This window comes from Melitaea cinxia, chromosome 20, assembly GCF_905220565.1.
Source record: "Melitaea cinxia chromosome 20, ilMelCinx1.1, whole genome shotgun sequence".
NCBI lineage: Eukaryota > Metazoa > Arthropoda > Insecta > Lepidoptera > Nymphalidae > Melitaea > Melitaea cinxia.
In genome coordinates this window covers 11780735-11804418 of record NC_059413.1, presented here as the reverse complement: position 1 = coordinate 11804418, position 23684 = coordinate 11780735, and the positions used below count along the sequence as shown (strand labels likewise).

At 35.0% G+C, this 23684-nt stretch overlaps 1 protein-coding gene across 1 annotated transcript in view; it reads left to right on the top strand.

Moving 5' to 3' along the window:
* Window positions 1–14834, top strand: part of LOC123663275 (fatty acid synthase-like) — a 43939-nt gene extending 29105 nt beyond the window's left edge. The window contains exons 24-38 of the mRNA XM_045597965.1: window positions 408–558; window positions 1002–1173; window positions 2288–2400; window positions 4218–4376; window positions 4620–4748; window positions 6357–6442; window positions 6518–6673; window positions 7175–7426; window positions 7614–7767; window positions 7900–8101; window positions 8225–8375; window positions 8543–8717; window positions 9427–9593; window positions 9672–9784; window positions 14195–14834. Of these exons, the coding sequence (XP_045453921.1) occupies window positions 408–558; window positions 1002–1173; window positions 2288–2400; window positions 4218–4376; window positions 4620–4748; window positions 6357–6442; window positions 6518–6673; window positions 7175–7426; window positions 7614–7767; window positions 7900–8101; window positions 8225–8375; window positions 8543–8717; window positions 9427–9593; window positions 9672–9784; window positions 14195–14718 (2704 nt within the window). The 3' untranslated portion in view covers window positions 14719–14834. The remainder of the gene's footprint in view (window positions 1–407; window positions 559–1001; window positions 1174–2287; window positions 2401–4217; window positions 4377–4619; window positions 4749–6356; window positions 6443–6517; window positions 6674–7174; window positions 7427–7613; window positions 7768–7899; window positions 8102–8224; window positions 8376–8542; window positions 8718–9426; window positions 9594–9671; window positions 9785–14194) is intronic.
* Window positions 14835–23684: the final 8850 nt, after the last annotated feature.

Sequence of the window (23684 nt, the reverse complement as noted above, 5' to 3'; positions counted from 1 at the left end):
TTAAACAAAAAGCATCCTATGTTAATTTTAATACCTCTAAGAATATGTGTACGAAGTTTCATGATGATCGGTTAAGTAGTTTTCGTGTGCTAAATACGCGCGCGATTAAATAATATTAAATTAAATAAAATTATAATAATCGTAAATTACATATCAACGCTTATATAATTTGAAAAATAAATCACTGAAACTGCTTAAACATAATTAACGACGCATTGATTTGCATAGCATTGGATATTGCGCATGCGATCACAGATTCGATCCCCACAAATTGCAAACATTTTATAAGCCATATAGTATTTTGTCGTGTTCCAAGCGTTTTCCCTTTGCGTATTGTGTTTCCAGACCCAGACAGATTTATTATTATTTTTTTATTATAATTATTTATATTCATGATATTGTTAAAGTGGTACCCGAGTGATGGCCATAGTAGACAATAAAGGCTTGTCAAACGTAGTAGAAGCAGATCGCAGGGTTGTGTCGTTCATCCCTGACGAGTGGACTTTCGAGGAGGCCGCCACTGTACCTCTGGCTTATGGGACTGCATACCACGCTCTGGTATTTCTTATAAATTTATAATATTTTACTTTAAATTACGATTATAATATGTGCCATTTAAAAGTACACAAAATTAGAAATAAAACACTTTCATTTAAAAGGGGAAAAGGCCGACGTCACAAAACCATGGCATCTCTAACGTCTCCGAAATATCTGGGATCACAAGATATGAACTGTGGTGTGACATTTTTAAATAAAAGTTTTCGAAATAGTTACTGCTAAAGTTTGAAAGTTATGTTTGCAATATTAGTTTAAACTAACTTCGACTGAGAGAGTATAAAAGGAGTAGTAAAGTAAGATATGATGAAACGGAGAGTTTTAAATAACAATCCATTGCAAACTTTTCTACTTATTAATACACGCGTTTATAAATACTCACAACAAACATATACACACGCCAATGTGTAGTATATATTCCTATGTAATATTTAACGTCTTAACAGGTAATGGTAGGAAAGATTCAAAAAGGAGAATCGATTTTGATCCACGCTGGTTCTGGTGGTGTCGGTCAAGCCGCCATCAATGTTGCTCTCCACTATGGAGCCGAAGTGTTCACCACTGTCGGTACTCAAGAGAAACGAGACTTTATAAAAAGGCTGTTCCCTCAACTCAAAGGTAAAACAGAATTAAAATTGTAGTAGCATTTTTAAGGCGAAAATAATTGATTTCAATTTACTTATTAATGGTTTGTCTCTTGTGTAAGCTTATGGAACTATCACTAAAAGAGAAGTTTTTTTCATAAGTATTCTTCTTAACAAACATCAAGTCACTAGAACATTTTTTAAATTCATATTTATTGATCTTGAATTTTTATCTTTTACTAACTGCCCGGACAGACTTCGTTCTGTCAATAGTTAATAGTAAAATAGGTAAATGTAACATTTTCCGAGTGATGACATTATTTTTTTTTTATTCATACGAAAAAATAAATTAGCCGAATCGGTCGAGCCAATCTCGAGTTATGCGCTTAGCAATATTCATTTATGTCATATTTATTTTAACGAAAATAAAATAAACTTTTAAATGTCTTTCTTATAAAAATGAATTGAGTTATTTCATTTGGCATGTTGTGCCTGCTGTGTGATTACAGCAGTAAAGAATATAGCCACCCTCTCTCTTCCCGTGGGTGTGTATAGGGTGAAGACGAGCAGCAGCGTCTTTGGTGCGACCAAGCCAGCCCTGAGGTCACCAACCCGCCTGCCCAGCGTGGTGACTATGGGCAATACACATGAGTTCACGCCATTGTTGGTGCGAACTTGTGGAGGCCTATGTCCAGCAGTAGACTGCGATAGGCTGAAGTGATTTGGTATGATGATAATAAACTGTGCAATAATTGTGGAAATTATAACTGGCGGTTTTAGTTGACTTAAGGAAATACCTGAAAGAACTAACAAAATATATGTATTATATGATAATACTGGCTACAAAAATGTGTAAAATTGACCGTTAAGATATCATTTTATTACAAAAACCTATTTAACAACCGCAATTTAGCTGGAAAATATTATATTTTTGTACCAGATCTCGTATAAATCATAAGTTCCCCTTTTTGAAGTATCGTATTTTGAGCTGTATTCATATGTTTATCAACATTGTTCTTTTTTCTTATTTACAAGTCATTATCACCAATAATTAAGTTCAAGTTGTCAAATAATTAGCTCTAATTGATGTGATTTTATGTTTTATAATATTTTGCAAGTAATTAAATAAATAAGACCTTATATTACAGACAGTCACATTGGTAACTCTCGAGATACATCTTTCGAAGCCATGATAAAAGAGCAAACAAATGGAAAAGGAGTCAATTTGGTTCTTAACTCTCTGTCAGATGAAAAATTACAGGTATTTTAAATTATATTTTAATATCAAAACAATTTTTAGAGTCATATTTGAGTATTAGCAGTTTAAATGTGTTTTGTTCCTTTTTTTTATGATAAGAATCTTTTAGATTTATATATACGTACACATTTTTTTTTATATAACTAGGTCGGTAAACAAGCTTGCTCACCTGATGGTAAGCAATTACCATAGCTTATAGATGTCTGCAACACCAGAAGCATTGTGAACGAGTTGTCGACCCTACTACCAACACATCCCAGGAGCTCTGGTCCTCACTCTCTACCGGGAAATGCCACTCCTCGAGAGCAGTATTGGGTCCCGATAAAAAGTAACTGTAGTTACCTGTGATTTTCTGTAAGGTCGAGGTACTTTCCCAGTCAGGCTGCTCCAGATTTTGAGCAGGATATTTCCTGATGGCCACTAACTTAATGACAAATAAGTTTTTAGGTGTCGCCTCTCTCTGTTTTTTTAGTGTTTCAATTACTTGTCTTCCGAACTGTCATTGATCGTACCTGTTAATATTACGCTTCAGCCTGTAATATCTCACTACTAGGCATAGGTCTCTTTCCCCATGTAGGAGAAGGATCGGAACTTAATCCACCACGCTGCTCCAATGCGGGTTGGCGGATATATTCTCTACTAAGAGTTACGATCGCTATCAGGTGTACATGATAACACCCAGGACCGACGGGTTAACGTGCTCTCCGAGGCACGGTGGGGAGACCCACAAGGACTGCACAAACACCCAGACCACGGCAAACACCTGTATGACCAATACAAATGTTTGTCATGTACGGGGATCGAACCCGCAACCGCCAACGCAACAGGTACAATCCATGGCATGGTTGCGCCAACGCAGCGTCCTGTAAATATAAAATCATAGAATCATTAACTTATCACAAAATCTCAAAGACCACAGGACACAAAGGTTGAAATTCGGAAGGAAGGTAGTTTAAAGTTAGTAACCGTTCATTAGGAACTATTGGTATGGTTAAATTAAAGAGGTCTAAGGGCTCGCACAAGTTTGTGAGAAATTCCTTGAAATTCAGCAAAGAGATAGTTAGTAGTGTAGAGTTAGTAAACGTTTAACAAAAACAAATTTCGCAACAGATTTGGATTAAGGAGGTCTAAGGGCTCTCAAAGAATTCTAGGTCCTTAAATTTTTGTGCTTAACTTAAAAATTAACGCAGAGGAAATTCATAGTTAGTAAACGTCCGCTATGAATAGATTTCTAGGGCACTCTGAAGTTTGTATTAAAATCCTTAATTTATTGTGCAACAAACATCACAAGTTCGTAATTTACGGACTTCCACTGAGAATACAAAAAAATAATACCTCTCATGTTTGATAGGTGTTAAAAGATGGAACGATAGATCTATCATTTTTCAAAATTAGAAGGATGAACTTAAATTTTTAGACTACAGACTAAAAATGAATAAGTTCGTAAATCAGCGTTTGTGATCAATTTACTTACCCTTAAAACAGTAAAATAAGGATTGAAAATTTAAATTGCCGAGATTCCGATTTTTCTCATTGATAAAATTTACTATTGCCTCGAAGTAGGTTGTCTGAAAAAGATCACCAATCAGCGATAAGACCGCCTGTTACTAGCCTATACCTACCTACACCTAGTACTAGTTTTTTTTTTGTGTACAAAATAGAGTAAATAAACAATGCGGTGGACGTTATTAGACGCAAAATTTAGTAGAATAAAATGAAGATTTACTCCATATTTATTTCCTACCACTTGTAGATAAAATTAATTCGTAGAATAACTATAGTAAATACTTTAATGTGAGTTTTTACGTATTTATTTTAAGGCCTCAATACGCTGCCTCGTATACGGTGGTCGTTTTCTCGAGATCGGCAAGTTTGATGTCAATAACAACACTCTTATCGACATGAATTTCTTCCGAAACGAGATCTCTTTCCATGGAATTATGTTCGACCTCAACATGCATGACACCGAATTTGCAAAGGTTTTTCAATTTAAAAATATTTTGATTCATTAAATTTCCACCATGATAATTTTGCAAATAAATGCTTTAAAATATTTGATTTTAGTGAATAAATATAGTGAAACAGTAATTTTAAGAGTTATGTTCTATTAAAATGAGAGCGTTTGTAATTGTAACTACTTACATAGTACTTTTTACTTTTAGATTTCTTTTAATCATTTAATTAGTAACATATTTCTTTACTACTTACTTTATTTTGATCAGACCATTCGAGATTTATTAGTATCTGGTATTGAAACTGGAGCTGTCCGACCGCTTACGTATTGCACCTTCGAAAAGGATGAAATGGAAAAAGCATTTAGGTATATGGCTGCTGGCAAACATATTGGAAAAGTAAGATATTTGTACATCTATAGCAATCCTACAATAAGCATAAGAATCACTGATTATGTATGCTTCATGTTTTAGGGCGTCTATAAAATACGTTACGCTGAATTTTACCGTTTTGAAACCCTCCCTTTTTGTCACGCTTAGTCGAACTTTCAGTAAACCCTAACAAATATTGTTGTCGAATAATAAGAATCTCCTGCCAATAAATGGTTCTTTGAATAAAAATGGTATCGCTTCATCCTGTAATATCCCACTGCCTCCTTCCACTCCCACTCCTCCTTCCTCGCATCCGCGAGAAAAGCCGCTCCTTCAGCTGCAAAAAAAACAGCACGACCACTCTATCATAGGCTACATCCATACCACATAGTGCCAGCACTGTGACGACAACAATCGACACAAACATAAATACACATACGCCGACGCCACGCCGAGGACAGTGTCCCATGTACCGTTCACCAGCCTGGGGCAACTGCCTCTTAGCCCCCCAATACAGGAACGCTACTGGGCCAAATAACACAGAGCAGACTTGGGTAACTTATGAGTGAATGATACAAATGAAACATATTTTTTCAAGTGAGCTAGTCTCTCATCAGCTCACTTGCGTTTCAAATATATCTCCAGCTCACTAGGTTTATGATTCATTTTCCAGATACTGACGTACTGAGCGAGAATGAGCGAGACTGAGCTAGTGATCCACTTGATCGGACGATGGCGCTTATCATGCGAACGAGATAGTTAGCTATGGCTCTGTATCTTTTCGATTCATATTTCACAAGGTCATAGACTAAATCGTCTTACTTTGAATAAGCGAAAAAGTATATTTTGTTGACAACATTAGGTTGCATTTTGGTCTCACCAGGACTCTCTCTACCGATAATAGGTAGCACGCAAAACACAAGCATGAAGCGCTGTAAGATCGAGGCGCTTGGGAAAAAACCGAAGAACGACTTAACTTACCGTCTAGTGCGGTTACAAAATGAAACAATCGTACTATTCGAGGGGGGAAAGAAGTCTGCCTTCGCGCAGTCAAGATTATGGCTACAGTGGCTGGACAAGACAAAGGGGGGGCCCTGGAAGGATCAGTATCGACTCAATGAGAGTCGGCTATGACAGAGGCAACGTACCAGACAGGTAAGGGCGTCAGAACGGCCTCACTGAAGAACGAGGTCATTATATACGAAGACAGGAGGGAGGATCTAGGCTACTTAAAACCCAAAATCAGAACATCTAAGTCCCCCCGCATCGCCAGCTCTTGAAGAGCCCACAGCCAGCGGATCAGAGCGCCTACAGAAAAAGGTCGAGACCCAAAAGGCTGCATTAAGCAACATCACAAAGGCCACATCTAAACCGAAACCAAGTCTGGTGTCGATGGCAAAGTTTTTTTTTATTTTATTTTTTTATCCAATCGACGATCTCCCCGAGACAAGCCAAAAACCCGCCCCACCTCTACTCCAATCAGGTCGAAACAAGAGAGCGGCAAATGGAAAGAGTATTCACGTATTTTATGGACAATCCCTTGTGTAAAATATCTAATTTTAAATAAATTAAATTATACTATTTTGTATTCAATAAAATAAACATTGCATAACTAAGTTTTTAGCACATTTTCAGATTGTGTTCAAAATTCGTGATGAGGAATGTGAAGATAATACAGACTTCACTAAGCCATTGATTCAGTATATTGACGCCGTACCAAGGTAACCATTAACAGCAAAAGTTACAATTCTAGGAAGTGCGTTTGTACAAGATTTTAATGAAATTTAATTGTACAGATATAACTGCGATCCAGACCTAGTGTATATCATAGTAGGAGGTCTTGGAGGTTTTGGGCTGGAACTCGCAGATTGGCTCATCTTGAGAGAAGCCAGGAAATTATTGCTAGCATCGAGGAAAGGAGTTAGTAATGGTTATCAGTCGTTACGTCTGAGGTGAGTGCTTTTGTTGATTGAGCAGCTTATTCATGGTTTTTGTTACATATAATATATGTTTCATGTATTTTTCGTAACATATTATGTATGTAAATAGGATTAAGTTGTTATAAATGAATAGATACTTGCTATGAAATTTGATCAATTGTTGATTTACGTTATATTATACTAATATTATCTCAAAAGGAATATATATTACTGACAATGACTTTACCCGGTCCTTCCTCTCTTCTGTCGTATGTATATTCGTATTTTATATATGTATATATATTATGTATGTACACCTCCATGCCATCTAATTCTTTTGTCATGTCCTTTTCATGCTAGAGGTTGTCTGGAAGAGATCGCTCTTTTAGCGATAAGACCGCCTTTTGTACATGTCTATATTTTCTTTTTCAGTGTAAAAATTTTCCTCTGATAGTGTACAATAAAGAGTATTTGTATTGTATTGTAAAGGAAGAAACTTAATCGTAACAAATATTTGAATTTTTTTTTTCAAAGAACTTGGGCGAGTTATGGTGCTGAAATGCAAATTTCTACCCACGACATTACGACAGAAAAGGGCTGCGAAGAAATGTTGAAAAAGGCGAATTCCATGGGAACTGTTGCGGCTATATTCAATTTAGCTGTAGTTTTGGAGGATCGCATCTTTCAAAATCAAACTCCAGAATCTTTCAAAGTATCATTCGCACCCAAAGCTTTGGTTACGATGAACTTGGATAAGCTCTCACAAAAATTGTGTCCAAAATTAAAGTTGGTTTGAATTGATTTTATACAGTTTGTCTTTCAGTTTTATTATTGTTGTAATATAATTATTAATTTTTAATATTTTACTCTGATAAACAGTAAAGTTTTGTTTTAAATTCATAAGCCAAGTATTTATGTTTATGATTTTACTATAGAAAATAGAAATAGCTTAAGAATAATTAAAAAAATTCAGAGACTTCGTGATTTTCTCATCGGTGTCTTGCGGTCGTGGTAATGCTGGTCAGTCTAACTATGGCTTCTCTAATTCTGTAATGGAAAGGATCTGCGAACGAAGGAAAAAGCTTGGTCTGCCCGCTCTTGCTATACAATGGGGTGCCATTGGAGACGTAAGCGCATGATTTAATTTTTTTCTAAAATTTTCATTTGTCTAAAGTTGACAAGTAACTAATGATCTGTCATTTTGCAAATTTATGAAATAAATGGAATGAATTTAACCAAAACGTGTCTTACGTCTTTAGGTCGGACTTGTAGCAGATATGAAAGATGACGACATCGAAATGGAAATCGGTGGCACTCTTCAACAGAGGATTTCCTCCTGTCTCCTAACTCTTGATAAACTCTTGAGACAGGATAATGTAATAGTGTCTTCAATGGTTGTGGCTCAAAAAAAAACCAGTGATGAAGGTGATAATATAGCAGGAATTGTCGGTCAGATCCTAGGTATGATTTTTAGTTACAATATCAAAGAATTTTAGGTTGCTACACGTGATAACAAATTCTGGCTTAAGCCCAAAATACGGAAAAGAATATATTCAAATATTTTATATATTTTTTATCTTCTAGGTATTAAGGATGTAAAGACAGTGTCAAATCAAGTATCTCTAGCGGATTTCGGTATGGATAGTATAACGGCTGTTGAGATCAAGCAAATTCTTGAAAGAGAGTACGAGATATTTTTAACACCAGATGGTATTCGATCATTGACATTTGCTAAGTATGTTACTTTTTTAAATCATAGGTTTCGGACTTAATTAATATATGTAAATAAATTGATTGTATTTGCGATCAATCATAATTATATATTTTCCTAACTTATTAGTATTCTCACACTGTCGTACTAATAGTAGTACGAACTTAACCTAAGTTATATTTTGTTAAAAGGTTAATAGAATTAACGACTCAAAGTGAAACAGACGATTCAAGAACAAAACCAGTTAGTCTAGCAAGTTCTGAAGACTCAGCTGCTTTACATGTTCTTATAAGGAATTTTGGTGACGAAAAGTTGGCAGAAGAACTTTTTACATACCTGCCAACTATGACTAACGATGGCAGTGATGTAAGGGATTTATTATTTTAATATTCAGCAATTTATAGTGGTACCTGTGTAGACCTAGCAGTATAGAATAATACCCGTTCTTTCTTGTGAGTGCTATTAAAAAACGACTCGACCGTAAGCTGCCAATACCTCCTAAGTGCTTTGAGGTCAAGTTTACAGGAGACTAGGTATAAAAACTAAATATTAACAAAATTACGGATGGTATTTACGAACTCAAAATCAAAGTTTATTATTTTTACAGCAGTTTTATATTAACTACTGTAAAAATAATAAACTTGGATTTTGAAACTGTAGATAGGAGGTATTGCCACCCAAACACTATTTCGCTGTAGATAGTAGGTATTTGTGTAATGACTTTTTGGATGCTTAGTGCATTTTGTCGGCTAAAATAAGTTGCCGGTTCTATCATTACGATATAAAGCTAACAGATGGCGCAAAAAAACAATTTCAGTAAAAATGTGAGTTAGGAGTTATTGGCAGTTTACGGTCGGACTAAAGCTTAGTTTCTATATTCGCAAAACGAATCGATTGTTGGACAAAGAAACCAGGTTTAATGGACCAGAAAGTTTTATTGTTTAAAAGAAAACACAACCCACACTGGGCTAATTAGACACATTCCTCATTCCTCATTAACTAACCTCATTAACTAATGTTAATCATGTATAGTTTGATTCATAAATTCAATATGTTTCAATAACCTTTTTTTCAGAATCTTTCATTGAATCAAGAAAATGAAATGATCATGTTCGTGTTACCGGGTGTGGAGGGTTGTGCTTCAGGAATGGCGAACCTATGTCGTCAACTAAAGATTAAAGTTTGCGTACTCCAATACTGCTATGATGAAAAAGACGACACCTTGGATAAGCTGGTCGAAAAGTCATACAAGGTAGGTAAAATTTATCTGAAGTTAATAAGGCATACCATCTTAAATATATTTTGGCATGTAACATGGAGTTTGTTTCAGACGATTAAAGAAAGATTAAATGCAGGCCGTCCTTACATTCTCCTTGGATATAGCTTTGGTACTCTACTTGTGTTAAAATTAGCTCAAATTTTGGAAAGTGAAGGTTTGTATTGTTATTGGTACGTACATATACGTATATATACGCACATTTTTGAAGTTATACTTCTTTTGGCGCCTTAGAAAAAAATGATGAGAGTAAATTTTATTGATGCACGCGCACACCGTAACAAAAAACGGACACCCTGAAGTTAGCTAGTCAACAAAAAGAAATTAGAAACGTGAAGTTAGCTAGCTAATGAAGTATAACTTCTTACGTGTATGTACAAACTAGTGATGTGCCGGATCGTCAAAAATGGATATCCGCGGATACGGATACGGATATTTAGTGTCAAGATCCGCGGATACGGATACGGATCTTTATTTATTCACTCAATTGGTGTCGATGCGTGGCCTTGAAACGATAGTTGACATCACGCTCGCTACAACGACGGGCAGGACTAAGGTTGCTAGATCGAAAGACCCTATTATCGGGAGAAAAAAACAATTTTTCGGAATATTGGGTCTTTGGCCGGGAGAAACGAAAATTAAATTAAAGTTAATACATTTATTTTTAAAACAACAACATTTAACGTTATTATTACACCGTTCGCTGCTGATACAAATTTATATATAAATAAACACTAAAAAAAAAATAGAAAATCGTTTTCTCAATCAAAATAATAATCAACGAAATTGAATAAAGTCATTTATTTTATAGCTTTCCACATGTAAGTTTCACAGATTTTACCATTTCTGTAATTTTTCACTATTTAACTTGTAATCCAAACAATTTACCTCAATGTTGAATGAAATTATTACCTCTGTTTTTATTAAATCCATAGAATGTTCAGTAAACTAAACACTCTTCCACAGTTCCAACAAGCTTTGCTTACTGGAATAGACAGCACTAAACAATTTTTTTAAATAACTTTTTAACTTATTGCCACCTACTAATAAAATAGGCTCATATTTTGTCATTGGTCATATTCATTTTTCCTTCTGAGAGGTGATTTAAATTAAATGTTTCTTTTAAAGAACAATAAAAATTATACAATTCATCATTATTGATGTCATTAGAAATGTTCAATTTTTCTACTAGATCCAAAAGCTCATCCCATGAGAACAAAGTCTCCTTTTTTAGTGAAAATTGAGAGTCTTTTATAGAAGGAGTTCTGTTTGAATAAAATCGTTCTTCTAAGTACTTAATAGCTCATTTGAAAAACTACTCTAGTTCTTTATAAAATTGTTCCTTTTCAAACTCTATTTGATATGAATTTGTTCTTACTGCTATAGAATTTATTTTGCATTCGGCCTTTGAGTTGCCTAATAGTTTTCTCATTACAGCATCTTTTTATATACTTATAAATAGTTGCAACACCAGAAGCATCGCAAGCGCGTTCCTAACCCTACCCCTAACCCCCTTTAGGACACCTTACTCACCACAGAAACACAGCACTGCTGGCAATCAGTATTATTTAGCTGTGATCAGTATTATTAAGTTCGAGGTACTTCCTACTACTAGTATGCCGTGTTATCGGACGTCTAGAATAGCACCACCCCCTTCCTTCCCATAGGGGTCATAAAAGGCGACCGAGGGATAAACCTGGCTCAAAATCATCAGGGTCCTGTAGAAGAAAAACTTCATTCGAAACCCTGAATGGGGTCTCCGTCAAGCATTCGTGGCATAGCTCTAAAATTCGAAAGACTCCTGCAGTCGAACTGGCTCCACATGTATCGGACTCGTCGTTCCTGTGGGCCTAGCCAGTGAGGTCGAGGGGGTGACGCAGAGCTTAGGCAAATCTGCGTTTTCCTGAAGAGTGTCCTAGGCGACACAGTGTCTGCCTGACACTGTGTCGCCTGACAACGTTTCGTTTGACAAAAATTCGGAACTTAAAATTGTTGTTTTCTAAACTGAAGTTTGCTGTGTGGTTACGGCATCAAAGAATATAGCCAACCCCCTCTCTTCCCGTGAGTGTCGTAAGAGGCGACTAAGGGATAACACAGTTCCACAATCACCTTGGAACTTAAAAACCGACCGATGGCGGGATAACCATCCAACTGCCGGCTTTGAAATACACAGGCCTAAAACGAGCAGCAGCGCCTTCGGTGCGACAAAGCCAGCCCTGCGGTCAACAACCCGCCTGCCCAGTGTGGTGACTATGGGCAACACACAGGAGATCACACCGTTTTTGGCACGAACTTGTGGAAGCCTAGGTCCGGCAGTGGACTGCGATAGGCAAAAGTGACGAAGAAAATAAAAATTGCATCTGTTGCAACCAGTGCTCTTAAATATACAGTGATCTCTTCTAGGCAACTTTTGGGCAGAGGATATAATTATACATTTATTTAAAGGTTTTCTGTATTTTCTTGAAATCACATATATATGTCAGAAATAAAAAGGAGAAGGTATACTTTTCGGCTTGAAGGTATATTTCTCTTTCTCATGATCTCAGAGTACTCACTCAGTCTACTGTGGGCATAAGTGGGCAACGTTGACACAAGTAAACACAATTAATGATATCACCAAATTATTATAACACAGGAATCAGTTAACAGAAAGGTAACGCAGTACGGAAGGCGGGTAGTTATTAGTTAAGGGGGCGAAGACTAACTTCTTAGCATTCGATGGATTCACGGTTCACCGTGCGGGTACCGAGTCCATCGTGTGGCAGAGGGAGTAACTCAGAGCAGTGCCTAGGACTTGCGACCCAGGTGTAGGTTTAAGGAGATCTCCTTTGAGATGCGCATCAACGCTCACCTTCACTGCTCGAGTTATCCGCCATAATATGTAACAATTAATTCGTATGCACAAATTAATTATCGAATGAGTCTAGGTTAAGCTACTAGCAGGATACAACAAATGTATCGTGCCAAGCCAGAGTCAAGACTACCTTAGCCGAGGTGACACCGTTCGTTTTATACACGTCAGAACAATTCGAGTAATATAATAACTGAGGGTAGGTGACTATCGAACGATATGCTAGGTGGCGCGTCGATCACCCCACTACTCTAACAGCTAATAATTAACAACTGACATTATCTGAATACACCCAAGTCAAACACTTGACGTTCCGTATTCATACTCTGCGACATATACATCTTTATTAAGTGATTATAAAACCCCCATTTTCGAAGTGAGTTTAAATAATTTAAATAAATAAAAAAAAGTATATTTCGAAATTGTATCTACGATAGAGTCTAAAATTGTTTGCGGACTTAAAAATCATTTCATCACAACCTTATCCATATGTACTAAACATCTGAACAGACAACATTTCTACTCTTTTGACTCTGTATTTGTAGCTTTACTGACAGATTTTCTTAAATTGTGAACTCGCATCTTGATGGGGTCCGACGATTATCTACGATATTCAGGATTATCGGGCCAATCAATTGTATTTCTTTAACACGCTCTCGGAGTGTAATCTACTATGATACAATAGTCGCCATAACCGAAATGAAAAAGTCCTTGATTTAATACTATGTAATAACGACTTAATCATTAATACCTGTTGTGAATCCGTCGTTACTGAAGACGTGTATCACAAATCCTTGATTATTAATTTAAAAAGTATTACACATGATACACTTCAATCTAAGCCTAGACCTAAGCAGAAAGCTGTGAGAAAATATGATCTTACCTAAATAGTATGAACACTATACTTCATGGAGCTGTTCAGAACTTCAACTATTGTTAAAATGATGCAATTGGAACAACTTCATCGGTATTGGACTTTAGTCCAATACCAATGACGTTAGATATCAACTAAGATGTAAAAGACAACACATCTTATCATTGCATGTAACATGCAAAATAGCAGATTTAAGTCTTTTATTAAAATTGCAATGGGATAACTTGACTTCCCTTACTTGCTACGCACAATAAACTTAAAAATGCCCACAAGGTCCTATATAAGACATCGTTTTAGTTACCTAAGTGCTCCTCATTGTTAAACCAAATAGATATAGAAGAAACTCGTTAAGCGTTCGCTTGGAAAATTTTATAAATAAATGGAATGCCATTCTGATTTAGACTTGTTCAACATGACTGTACAACCACTTAAGTGCAAAATGACTAAAAACTGATTTAGGAAATTTATAGAGTGTTTTAAGTTTTATTTTTCTTCTTAATTTATTTACACTTCAGCCTGTAATATCCCACTACTGGGCATAGGCCTCTTTTCCCATGTAGGAGAAGGATCAGAGCTTAATCCACCACGCTGCTCCAATGCGGGTTGGCGGATATATTCCCTACTATGAGTAACGATCGCTATCAGGTGTATATGATAACAACCGGGACCGACGGCTTAACGTGCTCTCCGAGGCGTCCTGTGTGTGTGTCTGTGTGTGTGTATCTCTCTCTCTCTGTGTGTGTGTGTGTGTGTGTTTGTATGTGTGTGTGTGTGTGTGTGTGTCTGTGTGTGTGTGCCTTATTAAATATAATAAAATGAAAAAATAAATTATTATGTTTTAGGTCATAGTGGTAGAGTCTTTTGTATAGATGGCAGTCCGGAATTTCTCAAAGTGGTAACCATGTCTAATTTCTCTTTCAAAAACGATACAGAATTACAAAATCGCCTGATCTGCTATACTATTGACTTAGTGGCTCCAAGAAATAAAGTCACGAATACGCTTATGGATAAACTTAAAGACATAGAATCATACGATGAGAGAATCAAATACGGTATAAAAGCATGTCCAGCTCAGAAAATATACTCGGATAAATTTGTAGAATCGGTCGCTAAAGCTTTTTATAATCGTGCAAAAATAGTTCTAAGTCGAAATGAAATAAAGAAGATCAAAGCGCCAATAGTTCTCATACGTCCGAAAGAAAATTCATACAATGCACTTAAAGAAAATTATGGTCTGGATGGATTCACTGACAGCTACGTAACGGTTCATCTTCTTGAAGAGAATCATATTACTATAATTGACAGTAAGGAATGTGCTAATATTATAAATAGCAATTTATCTGCACAAGGTGGAGAAAAGGCTTAAAATAGTGATAGCAAATGGAGTTAAGCAAGTAAATTAAGTTATAAAATTTAACATCAAGCAAGCAAATTTTATGAAGTGCAATCACTTCATAAAATTTTGTTGGTGAATTTGGTAATAAATGAAATAATAAAACGTTGATGTATTTTTATTTTGAAGCAAATTTTTTGATACGTTAATAATTTTTTTATTGGCTAACGTGAACAAATATATACTCGCCTTTTAGTTGTTTATAAAACGGTAAATTTTACACACATGAATACAAACGAACACTGAACCTAAAAAGTAATGTAAAGTTGCCCTGGTGCTGTCTAAAACACTCGACATCTCTTTCTAGCTTTAGAAGTGTGTCGCTTAGACCGAATATAAAGAATTCTATATACAATATTATTGTACATAATTTCTATATATTCACGAATATATCGATTATATTGACATAAATAAGAATAAACGCAGTACATAGGAATGACAAAATTGTTACAAGTTTTGTAGATAAATATTAAAAGTTAAGTTATTTAGTTTTGTAAATAGTCAGTAGGTTTATAGTTATTTTATCTTAAAGGATGTTTGATAGCTAGAGAATATCTGTTCGAGATTGTTCAAAGATATGACTGAATTTAAAATTATGGACAGCTTTTTTAAATAGTAACTGCGAAATTCTTCCCGGTTCTTCTTTACAGAAGCTGCATGACGTTGTAACTTCTCATTAATTTAATTAATTTATCAAAAATTGTAAAAATTTTATTTGTAAAATAGAGATTTTCATTTTGGTTTTGATTTTGAATTTAAAAGAAGGGAAAAACTCTCAAAGAATTAGTTATACAAGTAGAAGCTAGTTTTGTACATTTTTGCAAGTTTGTGTAAAGTATTTTTATTAATTTATTTTAAATAATTAATTTATTTACTTAGTAATGTATTGCTTATCCAGCTACATAAGTTTGCCGGTGTAGGCTGGATGAGGTTTGCAGAAAACCGGGATCCGGGGTGAGGTGGCGAATGCTAACGCGACCCCATCTCGCCCCACCCAGGCGGACGACTGCTCACACGTGGTGGTTTTTAGTCAGTAGGAGTCTGACATAATACTCTGGCGCCCCCGTGCTGGAGGGTATCCATGATGGATTTTCTCCACGTAAAAAAAAAGGTTTGCAGAAAACCGGGATGCCTGGCGCGAACTTGGGGAGTCCCATGTCCAGGAGTGGACTGCAATAGGCTGAACTGATTGCCTAACTGACAGTGATTGTTGTTTACTCTAACAAAAAAATGAGCGCCAATAGGCTAATCATTAAGGCATTAAGATTAGAAACATAAAGATATAGAAACTAAACTAATCTGTCATAAGTTTACGTAGGTAGAGTAGTAGTAGTAGGGGTAGTAGTCAGAGGTAGTCTAAAACCTTACCATGACGCTATTTAGTACCTAGAGGGTTAAAAAGTTGCTAAAAACACAATGATCATGATTAATGGACCTTTAACACCACAATATTTAAATTAATTTCTTTGGAATTTTAATGCCAATAAATAAATATGCGCGAAAACATATTAAAAATTCCAAAAACTAACACCAATGACGTGGCTTGGTTGATGCGATCACCCCCGCGCCGCCTCTGTCACTGTCACTCAGGCAGTTGTTTACTACATGTGCGGTCAAGGATTATAATCGATAAAATGTAATTGATTAATTCACGATTGCTACATTCAAAAAACAGTTTGTATGCAAAATGTATCGTTTTCATTTATTTTTGTTTTGATTTTTGTAAACACAAGGCTCTTTCGACAATCGATTAATAACTTATATTTGAAATCCTTCGATGTTCATTATCTTACGGTTGCTGACGCTATATTACACGCTTCCATGGAGATTGTGCTTTACTCTCAAAATATGAAAAGAACAGGAAGCGCTTGCTGTTAAACCTCTATATTTTTTATACAGAATACAATTAATTCATAAAATTTTACAATAAACATTTGCACGCTTCCAAGGAGGCTGAGATTTATTTTATATTATACTATTAGTATACATCGCCATCGGGTTTCTACGATAACTATTAATCAATCAAACCCATTAACCATGACTAATGACAGTAACTATCATTGTTGCCAACAAAAAGCGCTGTACACTAATTTTTTAGGGTTCCGTACCTCAAAGGGAAAAACGGAACCCTTATAGGATCACTTTGTTGTCCGTCTGTCTGTCAAGACTCTTTTTCTCAGGAACGCGTAGAGGTATCAAGCTGAAATTTACATCAAACACTCAAGTTTGCCCCTTGGAGCTTAGAATAAATCAAACTTCTAAACCAACGCAATCAAAATACATACAGCCCTTTATGCTGAAAATTTTTGACACTCGCAAGGGAATCAAAACCTACAGGGTACGTCCTGTGAACTCAGAAACTTGAAATTTGGTACGAAGCAACGTCTTATAGCACATATTAGACATGTATTTTATAAAAAATTTGGTTAGAAAACTATTTACTTAGAGGCCTATTGAATATGAAAATTGAAAAATTCTTAAATTTTTACAACAAACATTTTTATATTTCTACCATAATAAATCAATTTTTGATGGTTACATAATTTTTTCCATTAAGTTATCTACATAATGATGTAAATGCATTTCAGACACGCGGAGAACAAATCTTATTCTACATAGCTATCATTTCAATGGCGAACAAATTGACAGAAATCAAAAATTGAGAGATTTAGGTGTCTACTTTAATCAAAAAATGATACAATCAGATCATATAGAAAGTACACTAATAAAAACATATAAAAACCTATGGTTGTACTTCACGTGTGTAAGCCGTTTACAAATATATCATCTTTTAATAGTATTTATTTTGCTTATGTATGGAACATTTTAGAGTGTGCTAGCCATATATGGTCACCTCAATACCGCATTTAATAAAATCACCTAGAGCGTATACCTACAAAAAATTAATTAAACATTTAAACTTTCCATGTTGTAAATTTTGTGAAAATAGTGAAGATGGTTGCGCGGAACATAAAATGTTTTAGTTAGAGCAGAGACGTATTCTTTTGGATTTTGATTTGCTCTATGATTTAACAAATAATAGGATTAATTCCCGCACCTAGTGTAACAAATAATTTTTGAACTCCTTAACATTGAACCCGCACTACATCCATGACTCAACATTACTCAAATTCATAATTAAAATTTAAATTTGTTGGAGTGCTTACCACGTTTATTGTTTTGTTAAGGTCCCGAAGAAATATAAATTATTTGAATATGAAAAGTGATCGCGTTAGCTTAAAATAATATATTATTCGAATTATTTAAAAGTCGCTGTTACTGAGACTTCCTCATACGTATAATACATTATTTCAAAACGTCAACATTTTTACAAATTCTAAAAGGAAATATAAAATAAATATTATAAAAAAGCGATTCTTCTCTTTATCATCCCACTCCATTTTAATATCACAAACTATTTTACAATGTGAATATGAGGAAACACAATGAACAATCATATAAAAATGACAGATTCCAAATTCAAATGCAATATTTTGTTTATTTTTAATTGTGACAGTATTAATGGCCAGATTATGTATAAAAGAAGTTCCCACTGACATATAAACTCACGCACAGCCGTAAAGTGGAAATTTAAACAGTTGTTTTAATTCAAAATCCGGTCGCACATTCTAAAGGATTTAAAAAAATTTAAACGAATAATTGTGTTTGCTTGCAAACGAAAAAAGAAAACCGATTTCAATTACTTCGTTACTTAGTAGAAACCTATTATGGAAGAATTTTCGGAAATTCTACACATGAAGAAGTGAAATAGGAGGTTAAAAGTTTTTTTGTGTTTATAAGACAAAGTCGGTAAACAAGCGTACGGCCTATTATCAAGTAAGCAGTTACCATAGCTTGTGCACGCCTGTAACTCCAGTGGTATCGCAAGAACGTTGCCGACCCCACCGCCAACGGACTAACAAACACTACTTGAAAGCAGTGCACAAGTAAGTCAGTCAGTCAGTCAGTCAGTTCAGTCTATTGCAGTCCACTGCTGGACATAGCCAAGTAGGTACACAGGAACAAACACTAATTATATTTTTTATCAAACATAAAAAAAAAAACGATTTCACAAACAAAATGAAAGCATCATCAAAATTGGTAGTCGAAAAATGAACAACTGCATACGTATTAGTAGGGATAACTCAAAAACTTCTTATCAGATCTCGCCATCGCACCTCGCACCATTTTTCAAATAAATGATTGTGTTTCGCGAACAAAATAAAATCGACTTTATTTACATTAGAACAACAAAAACAATTAAACATGCATCTTTTTTTTTATACGCGTAGGTCGGCGAACAAGTGTACGGTTCACGTGATGGTAAGCGATTACCGTAGCTTATAGACGCCTGCAACATCAGAAGCATCGCAAGCGCGTTGCCAACCCTACCCCAATCCCCGTAGAAGCTCGGCACACCTTCCTCACCACAGGAACACAACTGCTCATTGAAAGCAGTAATATTAAAAGCTGTAGTCTTCTGTAAGGTCCGGGTTCTTCCCCAGTCAGGCTGATTTCCAGGCGATATTTCCTGTTTGGTCAAATCATTACAGACAACTTAAAAGTACTCATCAGATCGCGATTAAATTGAAATTGGACCACCTCGATCCACAACCACACAACAACCAACACCACCACAACAACCACACCAACACACCACATCAGCAGGACAAGCACCAGCTCGATCAAATATGATTATTGAATTATTGGGGAATTATGGGAAAATTATGACGGAACACACGGAAAACGAAAAAAAAACCGACGTCAATTATATCGACAAGTAATACAACGTAATTGTTTTCTAATGTTTACGTGAATTTCGCTCATTATAATGAAATAACTAATACAAACAGGAAGCAGAAAATAAAAAATGAGATATAAATTTACATAACAATTTAAACCAATCATATATAACAATGCTTCTGCTAAATATATGTAAATGTAACTCGTAATATAGATAAACAGATAAACTATGGAAATTGACCTTGTTTATTCATTCAATGTTTTTTTAACTTTGCTAACTATATTTTAAATAGTGGTCAAAGAGCTAAGAGGAACAAAATTATTTACTTATAGATTTATTTGTTATTGGAGTAAAACTTCTTGAGGCACTCTTGACTTGGAAAGTAAGCTGGTGAATGCGTGACGAGAGCGTTAAAAAAAGTGTGATCGGGCGAGGCGAACGGAGCGAGAGAGAGAGCGGTTCGAGCACACATTTTCTTTCTCCTATGGCCAGTTATGTTTCATATATCTATGACACAGCCTATTGTGCAGACGTATATTGCCATGGAAGTTTTACTTCAGTCGTGTGGTCTAAAGCACACTCGTTTTTTTCGATTTCTCCACATCCTCGACATCGAACGTTGGGACAAATACGAACTAGACTTTCTCGGTCCATTACATCCACTTTGTTCATAATAAACGTCAACGATTCATCAATAACAACATTGCAATTCACTTACTACACTGTACAATGCCGTTGATAATGGAGGCCAATGACGCCAAGAGAGCACCACGCGTCAATACGCCAGCGATGCGTGCGAGCGACTGAAAAGCAAAGGAGAAAAAAAAAACTATCGTGCTTTACCTACCGATTCTTTAGAAAATATGTCGTTTTTCATTTTAATGAAATGTCTAAATTTAACAAATACAATACAAATACAAATATACTTTATTGTACAAGCAGAAACAATACATGTAACATAAAACATGCAAAAAAAAATAACTCTTATAAATAATCTCTTCCAGACAACCTTTGGAAAAAGGACATAAAGCAGCATAGAGGTGTATTTTAAAATAATATAAATTTAGTTTTTATTACTTTGTTAAATTTCATCCTCCTAAAAATTTTGTATTAAAGACACTCAAGTAATCAAGTCCGTTAAACTTCATGCTAACTCTCAGACTACAATTTATTTTATTACATTTCTTACCAAACACATAAATAAGCAGAATAAATAAATAAATGTTCATTTTATATCGAGAGTTACAACAGGTTATTAAAATTAAATTGCTTTATAGTGAAAAGTAATAGAATTAACTTATTTTGTTAACCGACTTTAAAAAGAAGGAGGTACTCAATTTGGTTGGTATATATTTTTAAGTCATTTTGAATTTAAAAAAAATTCAAAATTAATTTATTCATTATGATTCTGATATATTATGTATATATGATTATATTTCTGATCCGATTTAGGTGATTCTTTTTGATTGTTCGATGGGAGATAATTGCCATTTAGACCTATATTTATTATATTATTATAATGTTTGATTTAGTTTGACATAGTTGTTTTTATTTTATGAGTATTATATACATCTTTGTGTACGGATTGTTTAAGAGTTGTCATTTAGGTTAATTACATTTTTAAACAAGTCCCGACAAGTGGGCCTTTGGCTACCTGTCCATTGAAGTGGAAATAGCGAGCGAAGCAGAAAAATAGAGAAATATTATAAACAACACGATTATTTAAAATATCAGAGCAGAGAGTGATATTAAAAAAAAATAAAAAAATACTAGTCTTGATTTAACTGTCTTAATTTTTGCATTTTCAGTAATGCCTTGTCGTCATATGGTCTGTGTCATAATTGAGATGGTTCCAAATCACTTTATGCCACACCAACCAAATTCACTCGACTCAAAACCACATATTTGACCTTTTACAATATTTTTTCGGATCCCGTTTCTTGAGATCTATTATATATATATATATATATATATATATATATATATATATATATATATATATATATATATATATATATATATAGATATATTTTAAGGTACCAACATCGTCAGTAAGCCTACCTATGGGTACGGCTACATTAAATAGTATTTTTTGTAGCTAGCTATGGCTTGATACAAAAATTAGTATTAATAGTAACTATATTAGCTGTGTGGCTGCGGCATTAAGGAATATAACCACCCCCTCTCTTCCCGTTGGTCTCTATCCAACTGCTGGCTTTAATATACACAAGCCGAAGACGGGCAGCAGCGTCCTCTGTGCGGTAAAATTTCATAAAAATCTTTCTACCCATTTCGAAGAAGTACTGTAATTAACATTGTGATACGAGAATTTTGTATATAAGATATATATTACATGATCATATACTATTAAACGAGCAATTCTTGTATATATATATATATAATCTGAATCTCGGAAACGGCTCCAACGATTTTCATGAAATTTAGTATACAGGGGATTACGGGGGAGATAAATAAATCTAGTTAGGATTCATTTTTAGAAAATGTCGTTTTATCCCTGTTTTTAGGCAATGAAAAAATGGCTACAATATCGTTAGAATAAGAAGGTAAATTTCGCATCTCTCAATAAAGTTGTAATAGCTCAGGGGAAATCGGCCGAGCGCGCTCGGCCGAAAAGATCATGGTTCGAATCCTCACGTATTCCAGATCGATTATCGTTTTTTTTCTTTTTTTTTCTAAAAAAAATAAAATCGAAAAATATTATTCATATTTTATCAATATGTAATTCGTATTTAAATATGATTTTCAAAAAACACGATTTACTAAAAATACCGAGCTAAGCTCGGTCACCCAGGTCCTATATATTTTATATATAATTTTCTTACTATACTAGATACAATAATAGTAATTTGTAATTGCAACTGGTGCCCACGAGACAGTCTTACATCGTGTAGGGCCGCCGGATATTATAACAAATGTAAATGTCTTGTTTTCGATAAATATATTTTAATATTTAATTATTTCAAAAGTAATAGGTTGTAATCAGAGGCAGCTCGTGACTTTTGTGGTGAGCTGACCATTTATTTTATTTGTTCAGAAAATCGATTCCGTCCATGCAGATTCAACATCACTGCCGGCGCTAGCTCCAAACACCAGACACGGAAAACCAAAGAGTTTATTGCTTTCTTCACATTGCCACAGTTGAGGTGTTTTGAAATATTATTGTTCAGATTTAAAAACACGCGTAAAATATTTAGTTTTCGTACTACATTTTTGAGTAATGAAATTTCAGGACGTCATCTCTTTTCACATTTTTTAGTAAAATATACAATGTATTTCCATTTTTAACTCAAAATGTCGCACACAAACTATTTTTTAATACTTATTTAAAAGAAAAGCTGTAAATAACTTACGAAACCGTCACGTTTTTTTTTTGTTCGCATAAGAACGGATAGTACATAGGCTGGTTATTCCCGCGGCGCGCGGCACTGCCTAAGCCCAACGTCGCGCGTGAGATTAGGCTAGATTAGGCTAATTTCACGAAATCTTTTGTTTCATGCTTCGGTCTGTGTCAATGTTTTTTTTTTTCGCACTCATTGAATACAGTGCTAGGAGTCGTACTTAAATTCGTTTCATAGGATCGCAATCGCTGGCGCTCCACTCGTTACAACTTGACATCAAATGTAGGTGTAGCTAATATAATAATATAATATGTACACTATTGTATAGGCATAGTAGAAAAGAAAGAATGTAATGTAATCCTTCAGTCTGTAATATTAATAATAATGTAGGAATCAGAGATTAATCCACCACGCTACTCCAATGCGGGTTGCCCGATATATTCCCTACTATGAGTAACGATCGCTATCAGGTGTACATGATAACAATCGGGACCGACGGCTCAACGTGCTCTCCGAGTTACGGTGGGGAGACTCACAAGGACAACGCAAACACCCAGCCCACGGAAAACATCTGTATGGCCAATACAAATGTTTGTCATGTGCGGGGATCGAACCCGCAAATGCGTGCGCAATAGCCACAACCCACTGCTGTTACCGTTACGCCTACGCATCTTCACATGTAGGTAATGTAAAGGTAGAATGTATTATAAAGAAATATAGATTTAAGATTACCTATGTAATTTTTGTGGGAGTGCATTACAGCAGCGTTCTTTAGGACAAGCCGCCTCTGGTGTATAGACGTATATTATTTCCTCCTATTTTATCAGTCTCTGCGG